The sequence below is a fragment of the Copadichromis virginalis genome, linkage group LG12, assembly GCF_057382275.1.
Source record: "Copadichromis virginalis isolate Kocher_CV1m ecotype Utaka linkage group LG12, C_Virginalis_male_GT1.1, whole genome shotgun sequence".
Classification (NCBI taxonomy): domain Eukaryota; kingdom Metazoa; phylum Chordata; class Actinopteri; order Cichliformes; family Cichlidae; genus Copadichromis; species Copadichromis virginalis.
Window position 1 is genome coordinate 33487707 of NC_140629.1, and position 22006 is coordinate 33509712.

The following is a 22006-nucleotide window of genomic DNA, read 5'->3' on the forward strand; positions in this document are numbered from 1 at the left end:
AGAGACTCACAGTGGATTATAATGACAGCATGAAGCTGTTGCTCAAAGCCGCAAGAAACTCCAGCACAAGCCAGATGTTTGCTAATGTCGGTATGCTCACCTGCTCTGCTGTGATAAGAAATCTTTCATTTAGATACATGCAAAGGTTATCGAAATCTGCAAACAATATTTTGCCTTAAGCAATCCTCAACCCAGCAGTGGCTTTCTGCCAATTCATAAAGAATGAAGTATTTTACCAAACTTTTAAAATGATTTTTCCTTCATAATCCCCATTCCAGTCTCATGTTCTGAAAGATGTAGGATAAACGGATAAAAGTCACTTATTACGCTCTCTGGCGAAACTGAAACATTCATGATCAAAAGATTGCTGTTATAGGTCACTTGTCCGACAGTACCTTTGAAGTTTTTCTTTTTTTCTTTTTTCTTCAACGCAACAATATAGTGTCTAAAGGCAACTTGCAGTTCATTCTCAAAGTTTCTGAGTAGTTTTATGAGTATTTCCCCAAAAGGCTGAAAAACAGAGAGAAATAATTTTAAGGAGACAGAGGTGGCAGGATTACTAAATGAACTGGAGCTGATCTGGCTCTGAGGGTAAAAGATTGGTTTCATCAATTAAATGTGGGCAATATGTCTTATTTCCCCTGGTATCTAGTCATGCTGATTGGGGCGGGGAGAAGAAATAGCCCCATTTTGGAAATGACTCATAAAGTTCAGTTTAACATGGTTAACTACTGCTGGCAAAAAGCAACTCGATGTTATCACCACCGAATCCTAACACCAATCTGGTTGATCGCTGCTTGTCTGCTCACTGCAGAGCTGCAAGATAACCAGTCTATCCCCTGCACTCCTTCTGCTCTCAGCATCACTGGTCATGTAAAGGTTCCTCCTACTGTTTCGGCACTTTAATTTGATCCCCGAACCAAGAGCCACCATGCTGTGTTTGTTTGTTAAGATGCTTCTTTCTCTAAAAAGATATAAACATGTATCATCAAACAACCTGCATACAAGTATGTGGGGGATTTTATAGGGAATGAAAAATATCTCACTCACTGTACAAATTATAAAAAGATCTTGGACACAATTTTGTACACAGTGGGGGAATAATTCCCTGAATTTGTACATTTGCTCACTTGCAAAAAATGAACAATCTGATATTTTTTATGGTAATTTCATTTTAATAGAGAGAGAAAATATCAGCTAAAAATCCAGAAAAACTACATTAAAGTTAAATTAATTACTGGAATGAAACAAGTATTTGATCTCGTACAACCCGCAACAAATTTACACTGTGTGCTGGCTTTGTGCCCATCAGACAGATTACAATCAATCAGTTACAGAAACTTCTGATCTCACACCTGTCCACAGAATTGATTCCTTCCATTCCAACCTCTTCACCACAATAGGCAAAACCAAAGAGCTGTCGAAGGACAACAAAGACAAAGTTGTAGACCTGCACAAAGTTGGAATGGTCTGCAAGACCATCAGCGAGAAAGTGACAACTGTTGGTCCGATTATTCAGAAATGGAAGAAATAACCATTAGTGACACTTAGTCTGAAGCTTCAAGCAAGAGCTTGCCTCATGGGGTAAGAATGATCATGAGATAGGTGGCAGATCACCCCAAAACTACATGGGAGGAGCTTATTAATGATTGATACACTGTCTCTCTCAATGAAAACTAAACTAACATAAAAATAGAAACTGTTCATTTCTTTGTAAGTGAGGAAATGTACAAATTCAGAAGGGGGTCAAATAATTTTTTCAACCAATGTAACAAAATCGAGTTCAGTCACCTCTAGTGTCTCTAGCCTTAGCAGTTTAGGGAATCAATTATTAACATCACACTATATCTCCTTTTCTTTCTACAAGAGGTCAGAAATCACAAAAGAACAAGAGGCCAGAAAAGTAGAAACATAAATAGTTTAAAGATTTTAAATAAAGCAAATGTAATTTTATGTATAATTTGTAATATCAGTGCTTCCTTTAGAATAATGTCATGGCAGAGCAAGAATATTAAACAATGTAACTATCAAAACTTTCCTTTCACAGAGAAAAACTGTAATTGTGTAAAAACTGAGTGATGCGTAAGAAAGAAATGGAGTCTACCACATGACATATTCACACATGCAGTTTCTGCTGTATGATTTTTCTACTTTATGCAATACCCTTATCCCACCTCTGTTGTAGATTTCACATAGATTGACAGAACAAAATTCTAATGCATGGAAGCACACACACACGCACACACGCACACGCGCACACACACACACACACACACACACACACACACACACACCCCAGACATCAGGTTCAATCCATCCTGTGATTGGGAATTGTTCTTTTTCTTATTAAAAGAACAGGTGGCCATGAGATAGCAGTCTCATTTTTCACTGCTGCTGCACTCCATGAGTCCAAACTAATGATCAAAACACTGAGCCGCTCCAAATCATCTCTCACCCCACACTGATAGATGTGGGAACTGATGGGAAGAAAAGTGTGGGTGCCTGCGAGTATTTGTGTGAACCCACAGCCGGTACACGATTGCGTGACTTTGTTTCCATATCTGCTTCCACACCTATATGTATATACATAATTGCATGTGCAGGTGTGGTAATACCAAGTGTGTTCATCTGTTTGCACGTGTGTGTGTTAGAGGCAATAGTGGGATATCTGTGCTTTCAGGGTAAGAACTGGAATGAGGCTGTGAAGCCAGTGGCTGTGACAGATCACTTGCTCTGCTCCTTTTCCACACTGTTGGTATTCTCTAAGCAGTTTCCTCTTCAACACACACAGAGAGCTTCCCATCTTCTTTCCAATTTTCCTTTTTTTTATGCAGTCGTCAGTCATTCGTGCTGCACCGTGCTTATCACTTACAAAGAGAAACCAGCATACATCTCAAAGGGAGAAGATGAAAGTGGTTTAATAATCTGTAATGTATGGGTGCCATTCATTGGCACAGAATAAAAGGAGAAAGAGGAGATGGTAGCAACAGTAAACTCTAAGAAATCAAGTCACCCCCTTAACTGGTGACTTTATGGGAGAGAATTTGGAGGTTGCTGTCAGAGCCATTGTGTTTTTAATTCTTCCTGGGCAGCTTTACTCGCCTCCAAATGAGATTACTGAAAACACAAGCCAGTCAGTGATGACAGAGTGACTGAAAGAAAAAAATTAATTTCAGCGATGTGTGAGGCGTGTGATATGTTATCTGCATGAATTTTCATCCCCCCCTGTCATAAAAACTGCGATAAAGGCCGACACTCTGCCACATAAGCCCACTCAGGAGATGATTTTTTTTTTGTGATTTCAATTTGATAGCGCAGAGATGACACCGATGGAAGTGGGAAGACGCGATGCTTTGGTGTGTGAAATAAAAGTGTTTTCCATGATCCAAACTTGACAGCAGGCAAGACAGAAAAACACAAACTTTCCATTGCTCCCTTCTTTTCAGTGTTTCTGATCATGTGCCCCTTTCTGCCACTCTATATGGGCCAGTGAAATTAGTCATCGAAGGTCCCATCTGTTGTGTTTACGACTCATTTGTTTACTCACTGGTTCACATCAGAGCTTACTGAGGCCAGGGGGGATTCCTTCAGTGTGGGACAAGGTCTGGGCTCTAGGGTCAACTGAGCTCAGTGATTCATCATATTTTTCACTAAGTAGCTGTGATGAACACAGATTCCTTTCATTTCCATCTGTGATGAAAAGCAAAGTAGTGGAAAAATGTCACTAAAGAGCCAACGGAACAAAGACAGAACTAACCAACAGTTGGTTGGTCAGGTCAGCCAACGATTTCACTACTCATAGATTTAGATAATTTTCAAGAAAAAACAAACAAGTGCTCATCGTCCAGACGCAGTTTGGTAAAAAATGGTTTGTTGGTGCTTGCTGCCCATGGGGAAATAGCTGTGAGCATGAACATGGGTTGATAGAACAGGTGGTGATGTTAGGTAAGACTGCAATAAATTCACATTATGCAGATGAGCAGTAAAGACAGCAGAGGCAGCTGGAGACATTCACAATCAAAACTTTGCTGAAACTCAGTGTTGTCCACCAACACTTTTAAATATATGCCAGACTGGGAATTACCTCTTTGTCTAAGCTGATTTCCCCAGGCTTGCCTATCCATCCCTTCATTCATTTTTATACCCACTTATACTAATTCTGGATAACAGGAACCTTGTGCTATCCATATATTTTGCTATGTAATTCAATCTTCATATATCAGTTCTTTGCTATCAGTGATGACATATACAAAAGTGAAAGATGTTTTCAATTTCAGGCATAATAGCTATCTTAGACTATTACACAGAAATAAATGCAAAAGTGTTTTGTGTATAGTGTATCGGTACAAAATAATGATTTGTTTTTTGGTATCCCAATCAGTTAACCTCCCTCTATATGTAGCTCTAGTTTTTCATGTGTCATTTCCCAGCTTGTCTTGTTCTCACCAGAGTTTTTCAGGCATTATTCTGTGTATCTTCTTTTATGGGTTGCAGATGAACAGTTAATTTTGCTTAGGAATGTAACTCAAATAAAAGATATGGAAGTATTTGCATGACATTGGAAAGAACAGCTGGTCAAATCTTCTACATTTTTACGAAATACTCCCTTCAGTGCTTCCCTTGTTGCCTTCCTTATCACTGGACCATCTTTTATGGAAGGAAAAAAGATAATACTGTTCCACAATTCAAAGCACTTTTCATGAAAACTAAAAATCAACTTCACCAGCAAGTCATACAAATCATGTAAATTTTGTTAATAGTGGGGTTTTCATTTTATGCTATTAATAGCTGATATATTTTGAACCTTCAGTGGCAGGTTAGCTATGAACATTAAGCTTTTATTATAAAATCTACGAATTACAAACATTAAGCTTCAACAATAAAATCTGCTCAGTATAAAGTTGTTGCCTCATGTGAAAAAATATTCTTAAAAAACAGGCTCTGTATAAATATGACCTATATTAAAATGCATGAATATTCAAAGTGAATATAAGGTTTAACATAATTCAGTTAACACTAGTTATGTCTGCTGTATTAGTATGTTAATAGACTTTGGTATTATTATTAATTAGTTTTAGTCCAATTATTACTCCCTTCCCAAAGTTCATGACCATAACTAAGTTCAGGTGTAGATTGATTGATAAATTGACAGTTTTGCTTTCATGCTAATCTCTTTACCAAAATAGACCAGCTCCAGTGCACACCCTATAACTGGAACATACCCTCTGTTCTCACTTCTTAAACATGGGAAACTACGGAGCCCCGCAGGGGACATGGGAGAAAAAAAAAATTAGGGAGAAAAAAAAAATTAAGACGGACTTTTGCGAGATCTCGCAAAACAAACTCGGGATCTCGCAAAAGTTGAATTCCAACAATGGCGGCAGCTACTTAGTTGTAATATTACTCTTTCTGGGTCACAAAATACACTTTTAAGATATTTTGAGGCGTGAATGTAGTTGTGTAAACGTCAGATACCTGCTCGGTTTACAAGACATCACATATTTGCAAAAGTGCTCCGACGTTTTTGGAGATCTGACACCCACTAGCTCGAAGCTAACGGGAGGTCGAGACCTACTACAGCCGGGAGGAACACCGCTTTCCCGGCACATCGTGCCTCGACCTCCCGGTCGGCTTCGAGCTGGCGGCCTCCGAAGAATGCGGCTAAAACTTTTGCGAGATCTCGCAATACTTTTGCAAAATCCCGAGTTTGTTTTGCGAGATCTCGCAAAAGTCCGTCTTAATTTTTTTTTTTCTCCCTAATTTTTTTTTTTCTCCCTAATTTTTTTTTTCTCCCATGTCCCCTGCGGGGCTCCGTAGGAAACACATTCCCATGGATGTTGCAAAACCATTCCAATCCAATTCCAAGACAACCCAACAAAATCCAGGGCCTTAAGGAACTAATTATGAATTTTATCTTCCCCAGGGCCTATGGAGTTGTTTAACTACCTCAGTGTCCTCACCTCTAGTGATGGGCACATCATCCCCCTCGACCCTAGGCTCTGCTTCTTCTATGTAAGGCGTGCCAGCGGGAACTGTAGCTCAGGTGGTGGAGCAGGTCACCTATTAATTATAAGGCTGGTGGTTCAATCCCAGTCTACATGCCAAATATCCTTGGGCAAGATACTAACCCTCCACAACCCAGTTGGGTCATTTGAGCCATTTCGACGGCAGACCCATGTCAATAACATTACTACAGAGTGTAGCTCAAGTACAGCCGTGTGGTTCAAGTCCTTATGAATTCTCCTTTATATCAATGCATAACATGATGAATGATTAGGAAAAGACATGCAAGGTAATTTTGGGGGGCTGTTATGGACCGTCTAGGGGTGGCCAGACCATAACATAAGGGTGATCCATCCCCGTCCGACCCCAAGAAGCACATCACACAATTAGTACAGTTTGATGGTGATTTATTTACAATGAGTGGATTTAAAACAGGGAAAGGAGCAGACTATAACTTTAGGGTGGACCTAACAGCAGAACAGCAAACAAAAAGGAGCCTATCTCAAGGATAAATCAAACTTGCCTACTCAAAAGAATTAAACCAAATGACAGCAACTTACCTCCCTAACTAAAAAAAACTTAAGAAAACTGTAATTAAACAAAAAGGCAGTCCTACGTGCTCCTGTGTAAAACAAACATCACTAGACAGGTAACAAAGTCTGCGGGTTGGGATGGGCCGAGGATGAATGGCTGGCCGTCCATGGCGGTGTCATCAAATACGTTGCCAGTCCGCAGGAACCGACATTAAGACAGTCGTAACAGGGGCTGTTTGACTCTAGTCTTGATGTTTGTTTTTTTCATTATCCTTTTGCATAAAACATCTGACCTATTATTTATATATTTATTATTATTAGTATTATTATTTTTACTATAGTTCTGCTATCATAATGAATATCTTAAAAAAACAAACACTATCAGCAGCATTTGTTTGTTATGATGACTGACACCTGTGTGTGTGTGTGTGTGTGTGTGTGTGTGTGTGTGTGTGTGTGTGTGTGTGTGTGTGTGTGTGTGTGTGTGTGTGTCTGTCTCAGTAATAAAGTCTTTTTTTAACTGCACCGTGTGGTAGTTTTGGTTTGTTTCACTAGGGGTTATGAACTGAACTGTTTATTAAAGGTCGTCTACAGAGCAAATAAGCATATAATGTCAAAGTACATTTGTAAAATGGATGCAGACTATAGAGCATAGCCTATTAAGTATTTTTCAGGAACCATGTGTGAGGTATTCATTAATTAGGACTAAGCAGCAACGTTTCTGGTTTGTTGTGTTTCTGTAATTACTTAGGATTTTATGCATACCTTCTTGTTAAGCATTGCCAATTATTTTACCAGGAAATGTCAGTGTCTTGCAGAAAGTTAACAGCCCTTCCTCCTTGTTAGACATTTGAGCCAACTTTGTCTCAGATGTTGTTATAAAATATTGACAAGATGTCATGCAGCATTTTCACTGATGCTGAGTTATACTGTGCTTGTCATTCTGACTGGCCATGTAGAAATGATCTTGTGATTATGGTGCAATGTCAGGAAATAGAGTCTATTGTCTATTCTTGGAAGTCTTCTTTCTGCACTTTTCTCTATTTCCACTTTATTAAGTAATATTTGTATGGAAGAAGAAAACAATTTAAACACCATAGCCAACTCATCGGCCTTCAAACTAATTAAGCCTATAAACAGCTAACTTAATTTTACCGTTTCCGCTTCGCCAACTTTTGGCTGACCCAGGCAATTAAAATTGTGTAAATGTTAGGTGTCAGGTGTTACGACAAACTGCATGTAAGGATTTTACAAAGATAAAAAAAAATTAAAAACTCTTCCTACTTTCTCATTCAGAATGACTTTTTTTAACTATTTATACTTTACAATATAGTTTTGCACACTTCCCCCGAAGTTTACTCTTAATTTTAACATTATCTTAAAATTGAGGATATGATTAGAGATGTTGAAGTTAATGTGCATTGGCCTAGTTATCTATTTTGTGCACTGTGAGCCACTAATCTCTCAGTTTGCTGTCAAAAGATAAAAACAAACCAAAACATAATACTCTTGGATGGCTCAAAGCCACCATACTGTCACTTTATCTATTGGCATACAAATCCTGATTAGAGCTTAAGTGACGCCTAGAATGCGGCAACAATCCAATCTAGCCTTTGTTCTACAGAAAAACAAAACTTTTCAAAGTCACACCCCTGAAAATTGATGTTCTGTATGTATTTAAACAAAACCTGTCACATCGTAAGTAGTCATTATTTGAAAAACCCTGGGCTGTTGTGTTCCAAGCCAATGGCCACAGCCAAGACACAAACTTAGGTCCAAAATGGTAGAAACAAGAGCCCAAAGAAGCCAGTTATGTATGCCACACATCACATCTTGCATAATACAATGTCAACATTCATTATATAAAGTAAATTAGTCTATGCTGATGTTATTACATTCTTGTGTGCTTTTAATGTAGAGAGAACTGTTGCTGTGCTTAGAGCTTTGCTGACCTAGAACTTGGGTAGAATTTTTCACTTCTTAATGTGTCCTCTGAATCTACTCATGCTAACCAGAAAAACTCCACTACCCTATAAGAAGGGATTTATTGGCAAATGTATACTCAAAGGCACATCTTACATCAAAAGTAGACTTGATTCTTAATTAAACTGATAGAACACAGCAACGGTGACACCTCTGCGGTGCTCTGCCTCAGTAAAACTGAACAGCCACTAAAGTTTCTTCTGAGTAATGATTAATGCATCCAATTTCTGTGATCTGTATTGAGCGTAGCATCATGGGTAATTAAATGATGGTCTACAGAGCACCGACTGCTCTCATAAAATGACAAGGCCATAATCATCATGAAGCTTGGTTACCCTCTGACTCAAATACTAATTGCGCATCAATAACCAAGCAGAATATGTCACCAAATTAAAACCTCAAACAACTCAAGCTGTACAAACAGTTCAAAGCTATAGCATTTCCGTCAAGGACATCAAAAATATGCATGACTTCACATACTTTATATTCACATATTTAGCAATTTCACAAGCATATTTGGTAAGATGCAAATTCAACAAATACATTCTGAGTTAAACATATTTACATTGTCAAAAATCAGAATTGCACAGAGTTGTCTAATGTAATAGATAGTGCTCCAACATGCTAGGAGGTATCTTTGTTGTAAGAGGTCCAGTCTGTCAGACAGACCAGAAAAACAGATATCAATGCCAGATTCAGGGGGCTTTTAGCCTCTTGAGACCAGATTTAGCTTGCTTTATAGACACTCCAAATGGATAAGGGCATGCTGTAGATCAGTCAAAATGGAGAAACAAGACAAAGTGCCCACATCAACAAGCCACAAACAACGAGAAAGAGCCTCAACAATTCCACTATAACAGAGACCCAGATTTAAACGTTCACTTCTCCACCAGCATGGCATCAGTACTCGGCCTATTAACCATAGAAACAGAACCACAATCACAGGAAGGGAAGAAAACTATTAATAGGTAGGAAACTATAACGGAGATACACTTCAGTGATAAAGCCAAGAAAATACTTAATCAACCTTTTAAGACTAATAGGATGAAATTATTGTTGATATTATTGTATTTGCTTTACAGTTACAAAGCTCATCATCAAAAAGATTGATCAAGAATTAAAAACTATATGTTTAACAATTACTTATGAGACTGAGCAGACAGATGGTTAAGAGATCTGGGATTGATCTGAATTAAGTTAAGAGTTGGATTTAAAATCAAGATTTGGACATGAATTGACCAAAATTGGGGAAACTTTCAGTCTGAGTATAGAACACATACTGTGGGCAAAAATATAACTTCTCCTAGTGAATATAATAACAAGGATGAAGAAGAGAGATGTGCTTTGATGAGGCAGTTATACTTCTTCATGACACATAAACTTGTATTGTTTTAAAAATGTCAGTGCAACCTCAAAAACAAACATACAGTACTGAGAAGCACATATACAGTAGATATACCTATATAGTTTACTTTGCTAACATTTATATCAAGCATGTTATTCTTATGATTCCCGTTCTCCTTGAAAATAAATAGAGCAATAAAAAAAGATGCCCAGCCCAGTCTTGTTGACATTTTAGGAAGTCCTTCTGGAGCAGTAAAGTTGCCCATATGATGGATATTAGAGCTCTACAGACAGTGGGAAAACAAAATGAGAAATGCTTATGGATGTAGAGGTGCAGAACAGAAGGAGTGAATGGAGTGAAGGTGGATAAAATCCTGCAAGAGCAGAATGCTGAAAAACACTAGTAGGAAAAAGAAAAACTAGTGACCTATGTAAATAGTCCATCAGTAAAAAAAAAAAAAAACAACTTCAAAATATAGATTAAAACAAGAGATGTGCTTAAAAAAGACAGCACAGGCAGCTATGATGATGGACACTAACCAAAGAACCAGATAAAGAAACCCTCAATAATCTTTACTAAATCTTTTGTTCTTTTCAGTACACTGGTTTGTAAAGAAGCTCTCCAGAGGCAAGTCTCCGTTTCAGCTCTTTCCAAAGCAGTTCCCTCTCCTTCTGGGCCCCCTTCATGAAGCCTCGGTTCTCCTGTGCTCTCCGAGACAGGTAGGGCATTACCTCATTCACTGGTCCATAGGGAACATACTTATAGACAGGGAAGCCTGCCTGGCCTGGAGTGAAACAAAAGAAAATGGGATTGATAAATGTAGACAAAAACGATTTCTCTCTTTATTTGTCAATATTATGAAATTCCTTTTCATAAAATATCATTTTGACTGACTAGTTTAAATGACAGGAGAGTATACTTTTTACAGATTATATTGGACAAACTCTATAGAACCACAGCATGAGCATCATCTTGATTGGTTTCTCTCACTGAATGTTTGCTACGATCTGTGTAATCAGACAAGACTGCAGTATTTGCACTGACATCCTCAGTTTACAGCATTTCTATTTGAAGATTTCCTCTCGTCTGTCAGTTAGGCTCGCACACTGTGAAACTGCTTTGCCAGGGCTTAACTCTTTAGCTCTGTCGAAATAAATGTTGTTTTAACTAATCCATCCAAAACATTATAACATGATACAATAAACTCTGCCCTGACAAGCACATCCTGAGTAACAGCTTATCTGAAAACTGAATTATAAAAACTAACTAAGGTACATTTGGTGCAGTAAGTGATGGACAAATAATATGGGTCTCAGCTCCAGTCTGCTTTATTTTATGAAACAACTTCTTTATTGTTTCAGGATTCAAAAGCAGTGCTGGCAGCTCCATCCCTCAAAAAAGCAACAAAGAAACACATGCCTGTCTCTTTACATCAATACTGGTCAAGGCCATGTCAGCTTCAGCCTCACATTGACAGACAACTGCCTGCCACCACTATGTCTAGCTTTGACTGACAAACAAAGCGCTGAGATCCAGCAGAGGCACTTCGTTAAGAGGACTGTTCAATACTGAGGTGTCTTGGCTCATATGTCATGCAGAGTGGCTTCTACATGTGCACTCCTTGGGGCCTGTGAGGTACGTTTGTGCAACTTAAAGGTCTTATGACAGAGTTGAAAGCATCACAGGGTGTATGGCCTGTCTGGCTGGCACTGTCAAAATTATTCTTACTATTTATGACAAGACAGATTGGTACCTAGACATTGCATGGTTGTGTATTTCTGCTTCTGTACTTTTCTTACCCAGTGGGAAGCTGATTTGATCACACATGCCCAGTAGCTGACCAAAGTATACCTTGTTTTCTGTGGGAATGAGACCCAGCTCATTCATTCTGATTGAGAGAGGATAAAAATATAAGCATGTTTATACAGATGCAATTTTGTATGAAAGAATTATAGTTTTAAGTTTCAAGTTACTGGATACAGCATAAAATTTGCCTTGTTAAGGTGTGTTTCACTGTGTCTTCATTGTGGGAAGCCACCATTACATTTGCTTTTCTGTTGAGTGCAATCTCATCCAACACATAGTCCAAACACCTTGCACAAATACATGACACACAACAGGGACAATTTAGGTAGTCATAATAATAGGTTTGTTTGTCTTTCAAGTAGGAATTAGTAACTTCTTTTATATTGTTCACTATAAAATATGCATTTTTATTCTATTGTGCTTACACTGTTTCATGGCACATTGAAATAAATCAATTTCATCAGCAGATCACATTTATTGTAAGGTGTGGGACTACTTTTACAAACCTATACTCCATAAAAAATCTCTATAAACATCAAGTATTCACAGTATGTAAACAGAAATCTGGCCCTGTTCATTTGTTTCTCTGTTAGTAAGGCTATATTAATACACATATTCATAATCACCATCTGCATGTTCTGAATCCACCTCATGTTATACTGTATCCAATTAAGCATCCTGAGTTTTTTCTTCATTGATTACATTATTCCATCAAAATCTTCTCAAACTCTTGAGACGAAAGACTCTGTCCTTTGTGGTGTTAACCGGTGCCTAAAAGGTTGACAGTTTAATTCTGTTATTTAAAAAAAAAAAAAAAAAAAAAAACGAAAAAAACTACAGTAAGCAGACTGTTCCTCTCTGAATATGATAAATGAGAGCTTGGCTAACAGCAATCAAACTCTACATGTGTAGATTTATGCAGAACAAACAGACTGACAAGCCTTGGCTCTTACCTGTGGTACATCCTATTGGTTGACTCATAGTCAGGGTTAATAGGGTCTTCATATCCAATCTCTTTGGCCCTTTCTCGCTCCTGATACATGTAGGCCCCACGCACCAGCTTGGCAGCAAAGTGCCAACCCTCACGTCGAGACAATTCTACATCCATAGTTACATTGTCATAGGCCTCCTGCAGAACAAAAAGGAGGAGCACCGAATCATGAAAATCAAGTCCTCTAAGTTTAGGTACCAGTTTTAAAACATGTTTTATATACAGAGCTGACCGCATTTCCATGTTTATTACAAGTAGAAATGTGCAATGATATACCTGCTTTATTTTTACAGAAGGATTAGTCAACTTAATCTGGGTTACCTGTCCTATCTACCTTTACATAATAAATAAAATGACGTGTAAAAAAAACAAAAAAAGAACTATGGAAGACAAACTCTGTAAAACAAAACAACTATCCAATGTGGAGATGATGTATAGCACCACAGCATATCAGCACAATGGCAGGGCCGAGGGTGATGATTTGGGCTTGGTTTGCAGCCACAGGACCTGGACACCTTGTATTCTACGTATGCGGAAGGATTTTAGATATGAGCTCATTAGTTAGCTTGGATCCAAAGGACAAAAGAAAATATTTTATAAGAATCAAGGTATTAACCTCTCGATCAACTCGAGACCTGTGCCTAAACAAATGCCCACTAGTGAACCAAAGTAACAACCGCATAGTGAAATGTTTTAAAATTCCTCCAAATGATTTGAGAGACTGCAGAAGTCCTACAGAAAATAATGACTTCAAGTTTTTCCTGTAGGCGGCTCTATAAACTATTGAACTATGAGGAGTATTTGGTTTTTCACAGGATTGCACAAAGCTCTTCTTTTTTCATGACTGTAAATGCCAGCAACATAAAAAATAAAACACTCACAATAAACCTTGTAGTTATGTTGTAACCAACAGATAATATTCTAAAAATACAACTATTATGAACCTATTATGAACCTATGCACTTTTGATATCATAATGATAATAATAATGCTGGGAAAAACACACAAAAAATAAATCACCATATTTCCACCACTATTGTTTTCTCGTCTTTGTCGCGTCACTCTTTCGAGCCCAGCTTGGCTGACTAATAGAAATCTGTTTACATGCTGGCATTTGGACCTGTCACAGCATGTTTTCTTCGATAAAAATTACAACGGCTGTGTCAATGGATCTCATTAATAAAGAGAGGAATCTCCATCTGTTTTGGTTTTATTTGTTTGGGGTTTTTTAGCTATTTTCAACAACTGTTCATTGGATCTATTTCAAACACACTGAATATATTACTAACCTAAAGAAGCACATTGTCAAAACTTGAGGTTTCTTGTGAGCTGAGAACATGGATTTAATCACTCAGTGACAATAACAATCCTCCCATTCACCACAGAAACATTTTGCATAAGCAAGGCATTAGTAGAAGTTTGCAGCTTTGAAGATCTGTTTTTGTGCCCGCTGTAGGCCCGACCTTTAGGTAGCATTGATAGGTGTTGAAAATGACAGGCTTTTCTCCGTTGTAGGTCCTCTGCATCTCCAGTGTTAGTCTGCTAATGGCTGGCTGGAAATAGGTTTGCTCTGCATCCACCATCAAACGAACACCACTCTCTAGGGCATGCTGAAACATGAAAGATCTCATTATTTTGGTGTAATATCATCTAATATCCTAGAGTTTCATTAAAATAGTTTTCAAGGTTGAATTAATGAACATTTTTTATTAAATAAATGAAACAAAAGAATCAGTGATTCTTAACACAGTAATAATAATAATAATCCCTGTAATTTTTTTAATTATTATTATAATTATACCAGTGCAGCTTTTATAGACTATAGTAGCTATATACTTATGGGAATTATATCATATTTACAAGATTTACAAATCTCATTTAACCGATACACATAAAAACATCTTACTAATCGCATATAGTTGATCTATAGGTGTTTATTCATAGTAGTTAAACAGCAAATTGCCTCTAAGTGTGGGCATGTTCATGTATGGTAATCAGTCCTTGTGGCTGGTATGTAATTACCTTCGCCAAGACATCTACACGCTGTAACATCCGCTTCATTTGTTGATCCTCCTCTACAGTGAACTTCCCCAGCAGAGGCTCCAGCTTACCTAGCTATGAAAACAACCCAGGAGAGAATCCACTGTGAGATACTAATAAACCAAATATCACACAGCATGACACCTATTAGTCTTCCCACTTTATGGCTTCTTCTTAACCCAGGGCTAAGTCATTCACCCTAGAAATTCCAATGAATGATGCAGAAAATCTGCAGTTAAAGGTTGCAGACTTTAAAGTAAATAAAACTCCAAATGGCTGTTTACGATTTGCAGTGTAATTGAGCTGATTGTGTTCAAGGTCTGGTTATAGTAAAATAACTTCAGATAAGAACATTTAAACTTCAAAAAGCACTTCATTTTCACTATAGCAGCCAGAGAGCAAATGACCATTTAGTAATGAAATCCTTATTTTAAATGTCATCACAATTAATTACTAATTTTGCTTCAGTTTTTCCAGTTGCTTCTGAAATGAACATATTACAACAGGGAACAAAAATAACTGGATCAATAACAACAGCCTATGGCAGCTACAGTACATTTGAATGAATTGCTTAGAAGTCAGAATTAGCTCAGCAGGCACAGCTGACACTTAAAACTCTCCTGCCTGCTACAACCTGAAAGCATGCCAAACTTGGAGCAGTATTATCTAAGTCAATTGTAGTCTCCAAGGAGTAATGGTAGAAATATATTTTAAAAGTGTTTCTTAATTTTGAAAACTGTTTTCTTTAATCTATTGTGTCCCAACAAAAAAATCTCTCTTTTTCAGGATTCTATGCTACTGACCTCTACATTTGGAACAACAAGCAGATCCGATATCTTTGTTCTGTCATCTATTAGGCTGTTCCAGTCAAGCATGTCAATGCATCTGTCAGGAAAAAGGATGGAAAGTATTACAGGAACAGGGTTTTGGTGAAACTATTACCAGTATCTTTTTGTTACCAGAATCTTTTTTTGTTTTTTTGTTTTTTTGTCTTACTGGCCACTTTGTGGATAATTATGTTTTTAAAGTCAAAGACATATTTATAGCTACCCCCTTTTTATTATTAATCATTACTTTTATTACTTGCCGAATTTTGTCAGGTTAGCAGAAAGGAAAGTGATGATTATTTCTTCCATTTTTTAGAAGTAGTAACATATATTAAAGGGATCGTATTTTATAGTATTAAACATTGTATAAAATAAATTATCAAATGCATGAACTAAGAATATCTTCTTTAGTTTAATTTACTTTATGAAATTAATATTAGTTTAAAATTTCCATACAATTTTTTTTCATGAATTACTTCTTCTGCAAAACTGCTTCACAACTAATGAAATATTTCTCTGTGTCAACACGTCTTTTATAACTATTTGAGAAGTCCGGTCTCACTTACCCTGTCGAGTCCTCTTTCCTTCCTGTAAACCAGCCATAGAAGTCACCATTTGCACCCAGTTTGGTCATGAACTCCTATGAAAATAAAGAGATTTAAAGTTCTGCACAACACACACTAAAAACCTGTCTTGCATTATCCCAGTTGTGCATTTATGGAAATGTAAAACCTATCTGACATGTTTAGCACATATTACACAAGTATCACCATAATTCATCAATGCGAAAAACATGGAAAAAGAAAAAAAAATACTACCTGCAGTTGTGTAAGCTCCAGCCTCTGCTCTAAGGCCTCCAAGCCATCTTTACCCTGCTGTGACGCTAGGAAGGTGAAAAACCGCCGCCATTTCACCAGCACCTCTGAGAACTGGAGCTTTTGTAGAAAGAAAGTAGTGTCATTCAGCAAAACTAAAAGCTTACACTGACTTTTTCATCGCTCTTTAGTGCCTACCAGAAACTGAGGTCGTCCTAGTGCAGTCATTTTGATGGCAGAAAAACCATCCATTGAACTCCCACCTACAAGTGGCACATAACATTAAAATAAATGAAATGACAAAAAACTAAAGATAACAGTGTGATGGTACGATAGAATGATGTCTGGTGTCATAGACTACAACTTCAATGCAAACACATACAAGTGTGGCTTCTCCTGTGTTTGCCTACCAGACGCTTTGATGCATTTGATAAAGGTTTCCATATGTTGGTCACATTTGGCCTCGTCAGCATAGAAATATGTGCGGGCTCCGGTCACTCCCCCACGGCGGTCGCTGAATTGTTTGTGCGCTTGATATTTTCTCTCTCTGTGGTCCTTGCCTGTGAGTGAAAAACACATTTGCATATCATTACTTTTGATTACATCTCACAGTACAGTTTGTCCACAAATGAGGGAGAAAAATAAGGCAGCTTACCTATGTTCTCTTTCTCTGCAGCAGACACACATGAGCTAAAACAGAAGTTATATGAAAGGATAAAAGATCATGGTCATGAATTTAGGCAACTTCAAAAATGTGAAAACTTGCACTATTTTCTGTGAACATTGTGGCCTTGTGGCAGTGGCATGCTCGAGGCTGCAATTGTGTTTACTGATGCTTTGCTGAATTTCAGCTGCTCACCCTCTGCAGAGGGGAGTTGCAGCATCACTCCACACTTGACCTATTCCCCCCTCATCATAAGGCACAGGGGAGCTCATGTAACCAAACAGATGACTAAACAGTAAGCATCCTGGACATCAGAGACATCAAGAGGCTTCAAAGCCAGGAAAACTAAAGGGAGCCATATTCTTTTAACTTTGCTTGCTTTTGACAGGGACTCTTTTTAAAAGCAAAATCTACAATGGAGTCCATCTGACATGGTCTAAAAGTGTACTATTTTAAATGTTGTTTTTTTTCTTTTGTCCTTCCCTTGCATGATAGTGTTTTATATACAATCTGCTTATGCTTAAAAATGAGAGATTTACTATTTCCTAGATTTTTTTTTTGCTGTCGTTCAGATACTATTGATTGATTTTCAGCCCTAAAAAATAAGACGCCAAATCTCCAAAAATTAAATTGAATTAAACAGCTTCAGTGGACAGTGTCTGTGTCAAATAACATTTGTGTTACGCTCTCTGTGTCACATTTGGGATATATTTTATCGCCAGCACAAAACACTGGCACCCAGCTGCTTTAAAAAGCATGCAAGCCTTCAAAAGCGTGCATTTGTCAAATCTAAAGTGTAAAACTGGGAATGTATTTTTAGTATAGATGGTCTACACATCCAAAGGCTGTCACTGTAAATATCATGCGTTCAACATCAAGCTAGGATTTGCTTCTGTTCCTTATACAGCATCTTCCTTCTTTTGGAAGAAACTGACTAATGTTGTTCCTATCTTGACATATGACTGGAGAACTTGTCAAACCTGCTGTCTCAGATCAAGCTGGCTTAATGTGCCTTGTCCTACAGTCTCAATGTTTGAAGGTGTATGTTTGGCAAACAATATCTTTCTAGGCTCAGATTTGATACCTCGCTTGATGTTTCTAAGCAGGCATCCCCCAACACAAAGGATATCAAAGCTGTGCCATGACATCTTGTTACTAGTGATGAGGTCTAAAAAATATATGCAGTTAAAATAAAAGGGAGTTTATAGCAAAGAGCTTACCTAGAAGTTTTATCACTTTACAGAATGTGATAGGATGACAAAAAATTATGTCTGGCTCAAGATGTTATCACTGTCAGCTGTTACTCTATGTCAACAGACTTAACCATAAGATACCTGACTAGAGGTAGCCCCATTTATTCATCACATCTGAGCTTTATAAAACTAGAGAAATTCTGAGAGTTAGAAAAGGTCAGTCTTTTTTCCTCAATATTAACTTTTTTGCTAAGTATATCTGACAAGTACATTTGTCATTTTTACTTCAAAGAAAAAGGAATCAAAATATTCCCTTTTCTCTACTGATTTGTCTCTGGAACATCTCCAAAGGGGACCAAAATGGCACTCGTGCATTACTCATAATGCATGAATGCCCAAAGCTGAAACTAAAGTAAAAGTCCTGCTATTGCCCACAGAGATACTGCTTGCAAAAGGTTTGCACTGTTGTCCAAGTTTACATCATCTCACAGATCACTTAGGAATCCCGTCACACGAGCTGCACGAGGCAATACCTAGCAAGTGAGAAATTCTCTTCAGCCAGCCAATTCCACACTAGAAAGCCACAAGTATGCCAACAATTCATGGTGTAAAGAAGATCGACCTCCTGGCTAAAATAAAAACACATCTATATTTGGTATTAAACTACAAGAAAATGCAAAAAAATGTGCTTTTGCTTTGTGTTGTTTTTTTAATCTGTAATATGTGTAATACAGACAAGCATAGCCTGAATTCAATGTGTCTTTGACAGTAATGGCATGCAATTTTGGGCCTGAACCAATTGTGAAATTCTAGGTCAATACTGATATGTAAATAAAAAAAAGGGTATAGATGATTTTTTTTGTATTCCCCATTTTGTGCAACAGGGGAAAAAATCATTATCAAGAAATAAATTTGAGTTATTTCCTCCTTCACCACATTATAGCTGTTCTCACAAATGAATTCCAGGTTAAGTTAAGTCAGGGCACTGTCCACAATTGCCCTGCATCCTGTACAGCATAACAGGAGATAATACCAATCAGAAGTGTTCATAAAACTGAAATTACTCACTTTGGTTTAGGTGAGAGCTGCTGCATGGGTAAGCAATTGTCTGTTCTATTCTCAGATGGATGCATTAGACATTACACCGACATTTTACCAGGGCGCTGGCAGGGTAAAAACTGTTAAATGTGCAATTCAGCTGCGTCAACCACTTGTTTTCTCACATACAGCTCCACTGGGTGGTTTTGATAAACGTTCAGGGCTGCAGTACAGGTGTGAAAACAAACAAATTAGGGACAAGGGATCCAAGAAATCAAGACTAGAACATTATTAGGACACAGCAAATATCAGCCACTGCAATAGTTGAAGGTCATTTAAAATTAATAAGCTGATGGCAGTCGGCAAAGCAAATACTGCCTAATATATTGGTACATCACTGTGTAATACCTTTGACCTTATCCAACCAGATGTGGTTGGATAAGGTCAAAGGTATTACACATTACAAAGGTGAGGTGTGGGGGGGCTGGAGCCTATTCCAGCTGACACTGCGCAGGAAGCAAAGAACAGTCTGGACAGGGCACCAGTCTATTACCCATGCTAACACATTCCAAACCTTCAACCAATTTAGAATTACACATTCATCTCTGGTGCATGTCCTTGGACAGTGGAAAAAAAACCGTGAGCCCAAAGATGTGCACATTAGGCAACAAGCATGTCAAAACCCAAAACCTTCCTTCTGTGAGGCAACAATGGTTATCACTGTAACGGGGTTGAGTCTATTGTATTATTAAGTAAAGCAATAGAATTTTCATACTCCATTTCTTTCCGCTCCGCTTCCTCCTGACTGATGTCTTCCTCAACACTATAGTCCAGGACAGCGCCAACGCCGTAGGAGTGGTTCTTCTGAATCAGTGGCTTGATGTCATTGTGGTCCTCACCAGCCACAAACTGACCATAAAATGTCATCTTCATGAACTGGTCAAAGGTTTTCTGGCCTAGAATCTTCTTAGCCAGATCCATTACCTGGGCAAAAAGGGAAGGACATTACATACATTACATTTCTGATTAGTAATTCTAATATGTTTTGGGCTTTCATCATGTCTTTTACATCGTCCCCATTGATTATGTAAATATGTGTGCCATGCTGGATGTGTTTTAATGCACTCTACTCCCATGTATATAACACATTTGCTTAAAAGTCTTAGATGAATGGAAACTGCCTTGTGCCCTGATAGATTTATACAGCAGCCTGTATGCTAACAGTACACTACAATAACAGGACAGCTGAGGTTATGTAACATGGACTGGATAGCTGAAAAACAGGTTGCAACTTGAGAGGTGTGCATTGCATTTAAGGGTGGAGCGGAAACTGTTAGGCCTGTCTTCATATGAGAACATATATAGCCTACAGTACATTACTTTACATACAGCCTATGGTTGAGATTTGATCAGCTGCTACTTATGGCTGACATAAATGGGAATATTCCCATATTGTTTGAAAAGAAATTGTCAACATCACTGTCAATGCTATATCTATTAGTAAAAAATAACATAGTAGCAATTAAATTGTATTATATAGTATATAATATAATATTGTATTATACTATACAATTTATCGTCCAGTGACTTGCTTACACCTGTTTTCTTTGATTGTGACATCTCATTTGCTTGTTATGCGAACGTTTCACATAGAATTCAGTATTTATGTTCAACTTTATTTTTAAAAAACTGTAATTAGAAAGTGATCTGAACACCTAAAGGCACATTAACAAACAGACTTCGTGTTAAATTGCCGGGCTGCGCGGTGAGATAGCGCCTCATTACCTCTTTGTTCTTATCAACCAGGAAGTCATATGAACAAAGTTTGAAAACCACCAAACTTCTGAGAAGCTCTAATGAGTCTTTGCTCTTGTAAGCCTCCCGGGTCTGCTCAAAGTCTACGGAGATCTCATTAGCAGCGGCGGCGGCGGTGCCTTCTCTCCTTCTCCCTCCTCTCCCAGACAGTCCGGGACACTCTGACCCGCCGCGGCTTCTGACACCGTCATGCTCCGTCTGGGCCGTCGAACTGGAGGTCACGGTGCAACGTACTGCTCGGTTTAAGACTAACCGTTTAAAGTGGATGTCCGCCCTCGCCCGTTTGAGGGCTGGCACGGTTTTGACGTAAAACATCAGCGGATAGCTGGCCCGGGTATCAGCGCTGAGGTGAAGCTAGCACACCAATAGTGTTTGCTAGCTGCGCGTGCCCAACTGTAAACAAACTCGGGCCCGAACGGGCACATTATCATCACTTGGTTGGTGGTTTGAGACGGTGACGCACTCACGGCTTCCTTCCCGAAGTTTCCCGCATCTCTCCACCAGCGCGTTTTTTTTTTCTTCTTTTTTTTTGTGAGCACGTTGCGTTGTTGTGGGTATTTTTTTAATTGGCAATGCTGTCAACTTCCGCAGAAAACACGAATTACCATGACGTGTAGAGGTACAAAAAAAAATGCTTGTATTACATTCCACTTCACATTAGGTATTTTCCTAATAAACATTTTGTTTACTATGTTAGACTCAAGGATTAAATGGCAATTTCTTAGGATATAACTTAAAACATTAAAATAAGCTATATTGGTATTTCTTCAGCTTCTGCAGTTGAATTTGCCATCACTTTGGTATAGCTAAATATATCGCTTCGGCCTCCTTCCTCTGCTTGTTCTCAACTACTACGTCCGGTATCTGGAAGTCACACAGGTCATTCTTATCCAACCTTGGGGGCGTATCCCATTTTGACCTCGGGACTTTCAAGGCCATACACTGCGCAGATG

At 38.2% G+C, this 22006-nt stretch overlaps 1 protein-coding gene across 4 annotated transcripts; it reads right to left on the reverse strand.

The window, feature by feature from the left end:
* Positions 1–6393: 6393 nt before the first annotated feature.
* prodhb (proline dehydrogenase (oxidase) 1b) lies at positions 6394–21896 on the reverse strand. 4 transcript variants are annotated; one of them, XM_085476170.1, is made up of 14 exons: positions 21024–21896; positions 20014–20222; positions 16999–17033; positions 16754–16903; positions 16542–16606; positions 16347–16463; positions 16095–16168; positions 15505–15586; positions 14684–14776; positions 14125–14271; positions 12624–12799; positions 11859–11957; positions 11664–11752; positions 6394–10648 (listed from the first exon to the last, which is right to left on the reverse strand). In XM_085476170.1, exons 1-14 carry the CDS (start codon positions 21366–21368, stop codon positions 10458–10460), a joined length of 1872 nt encoding a protein of 623 aa, XP_085332296.1. In that variant the 5' UTR covers positions 21369–21896; the 3' UTR covers positions 6394–10457. The 4 variants fall into 4 exon arrangements, 3 of the variants coding, with proteins under 3 accessions (XP_085332296.1, XP_085332297.1, XP_085332298.1); XM_085476171.1 differs by lacking the exon at positions 11859–11957; XR_014923401.1 differs by lacking the exons at positions 6394–10648; positions 11664–11752 and adding an exon at positions 12297–12441 and having other exon boundaries at positions 11895–11957.
* Between the last annotated feature and the right edge of the window lie 110 nt (positions 21897–22006).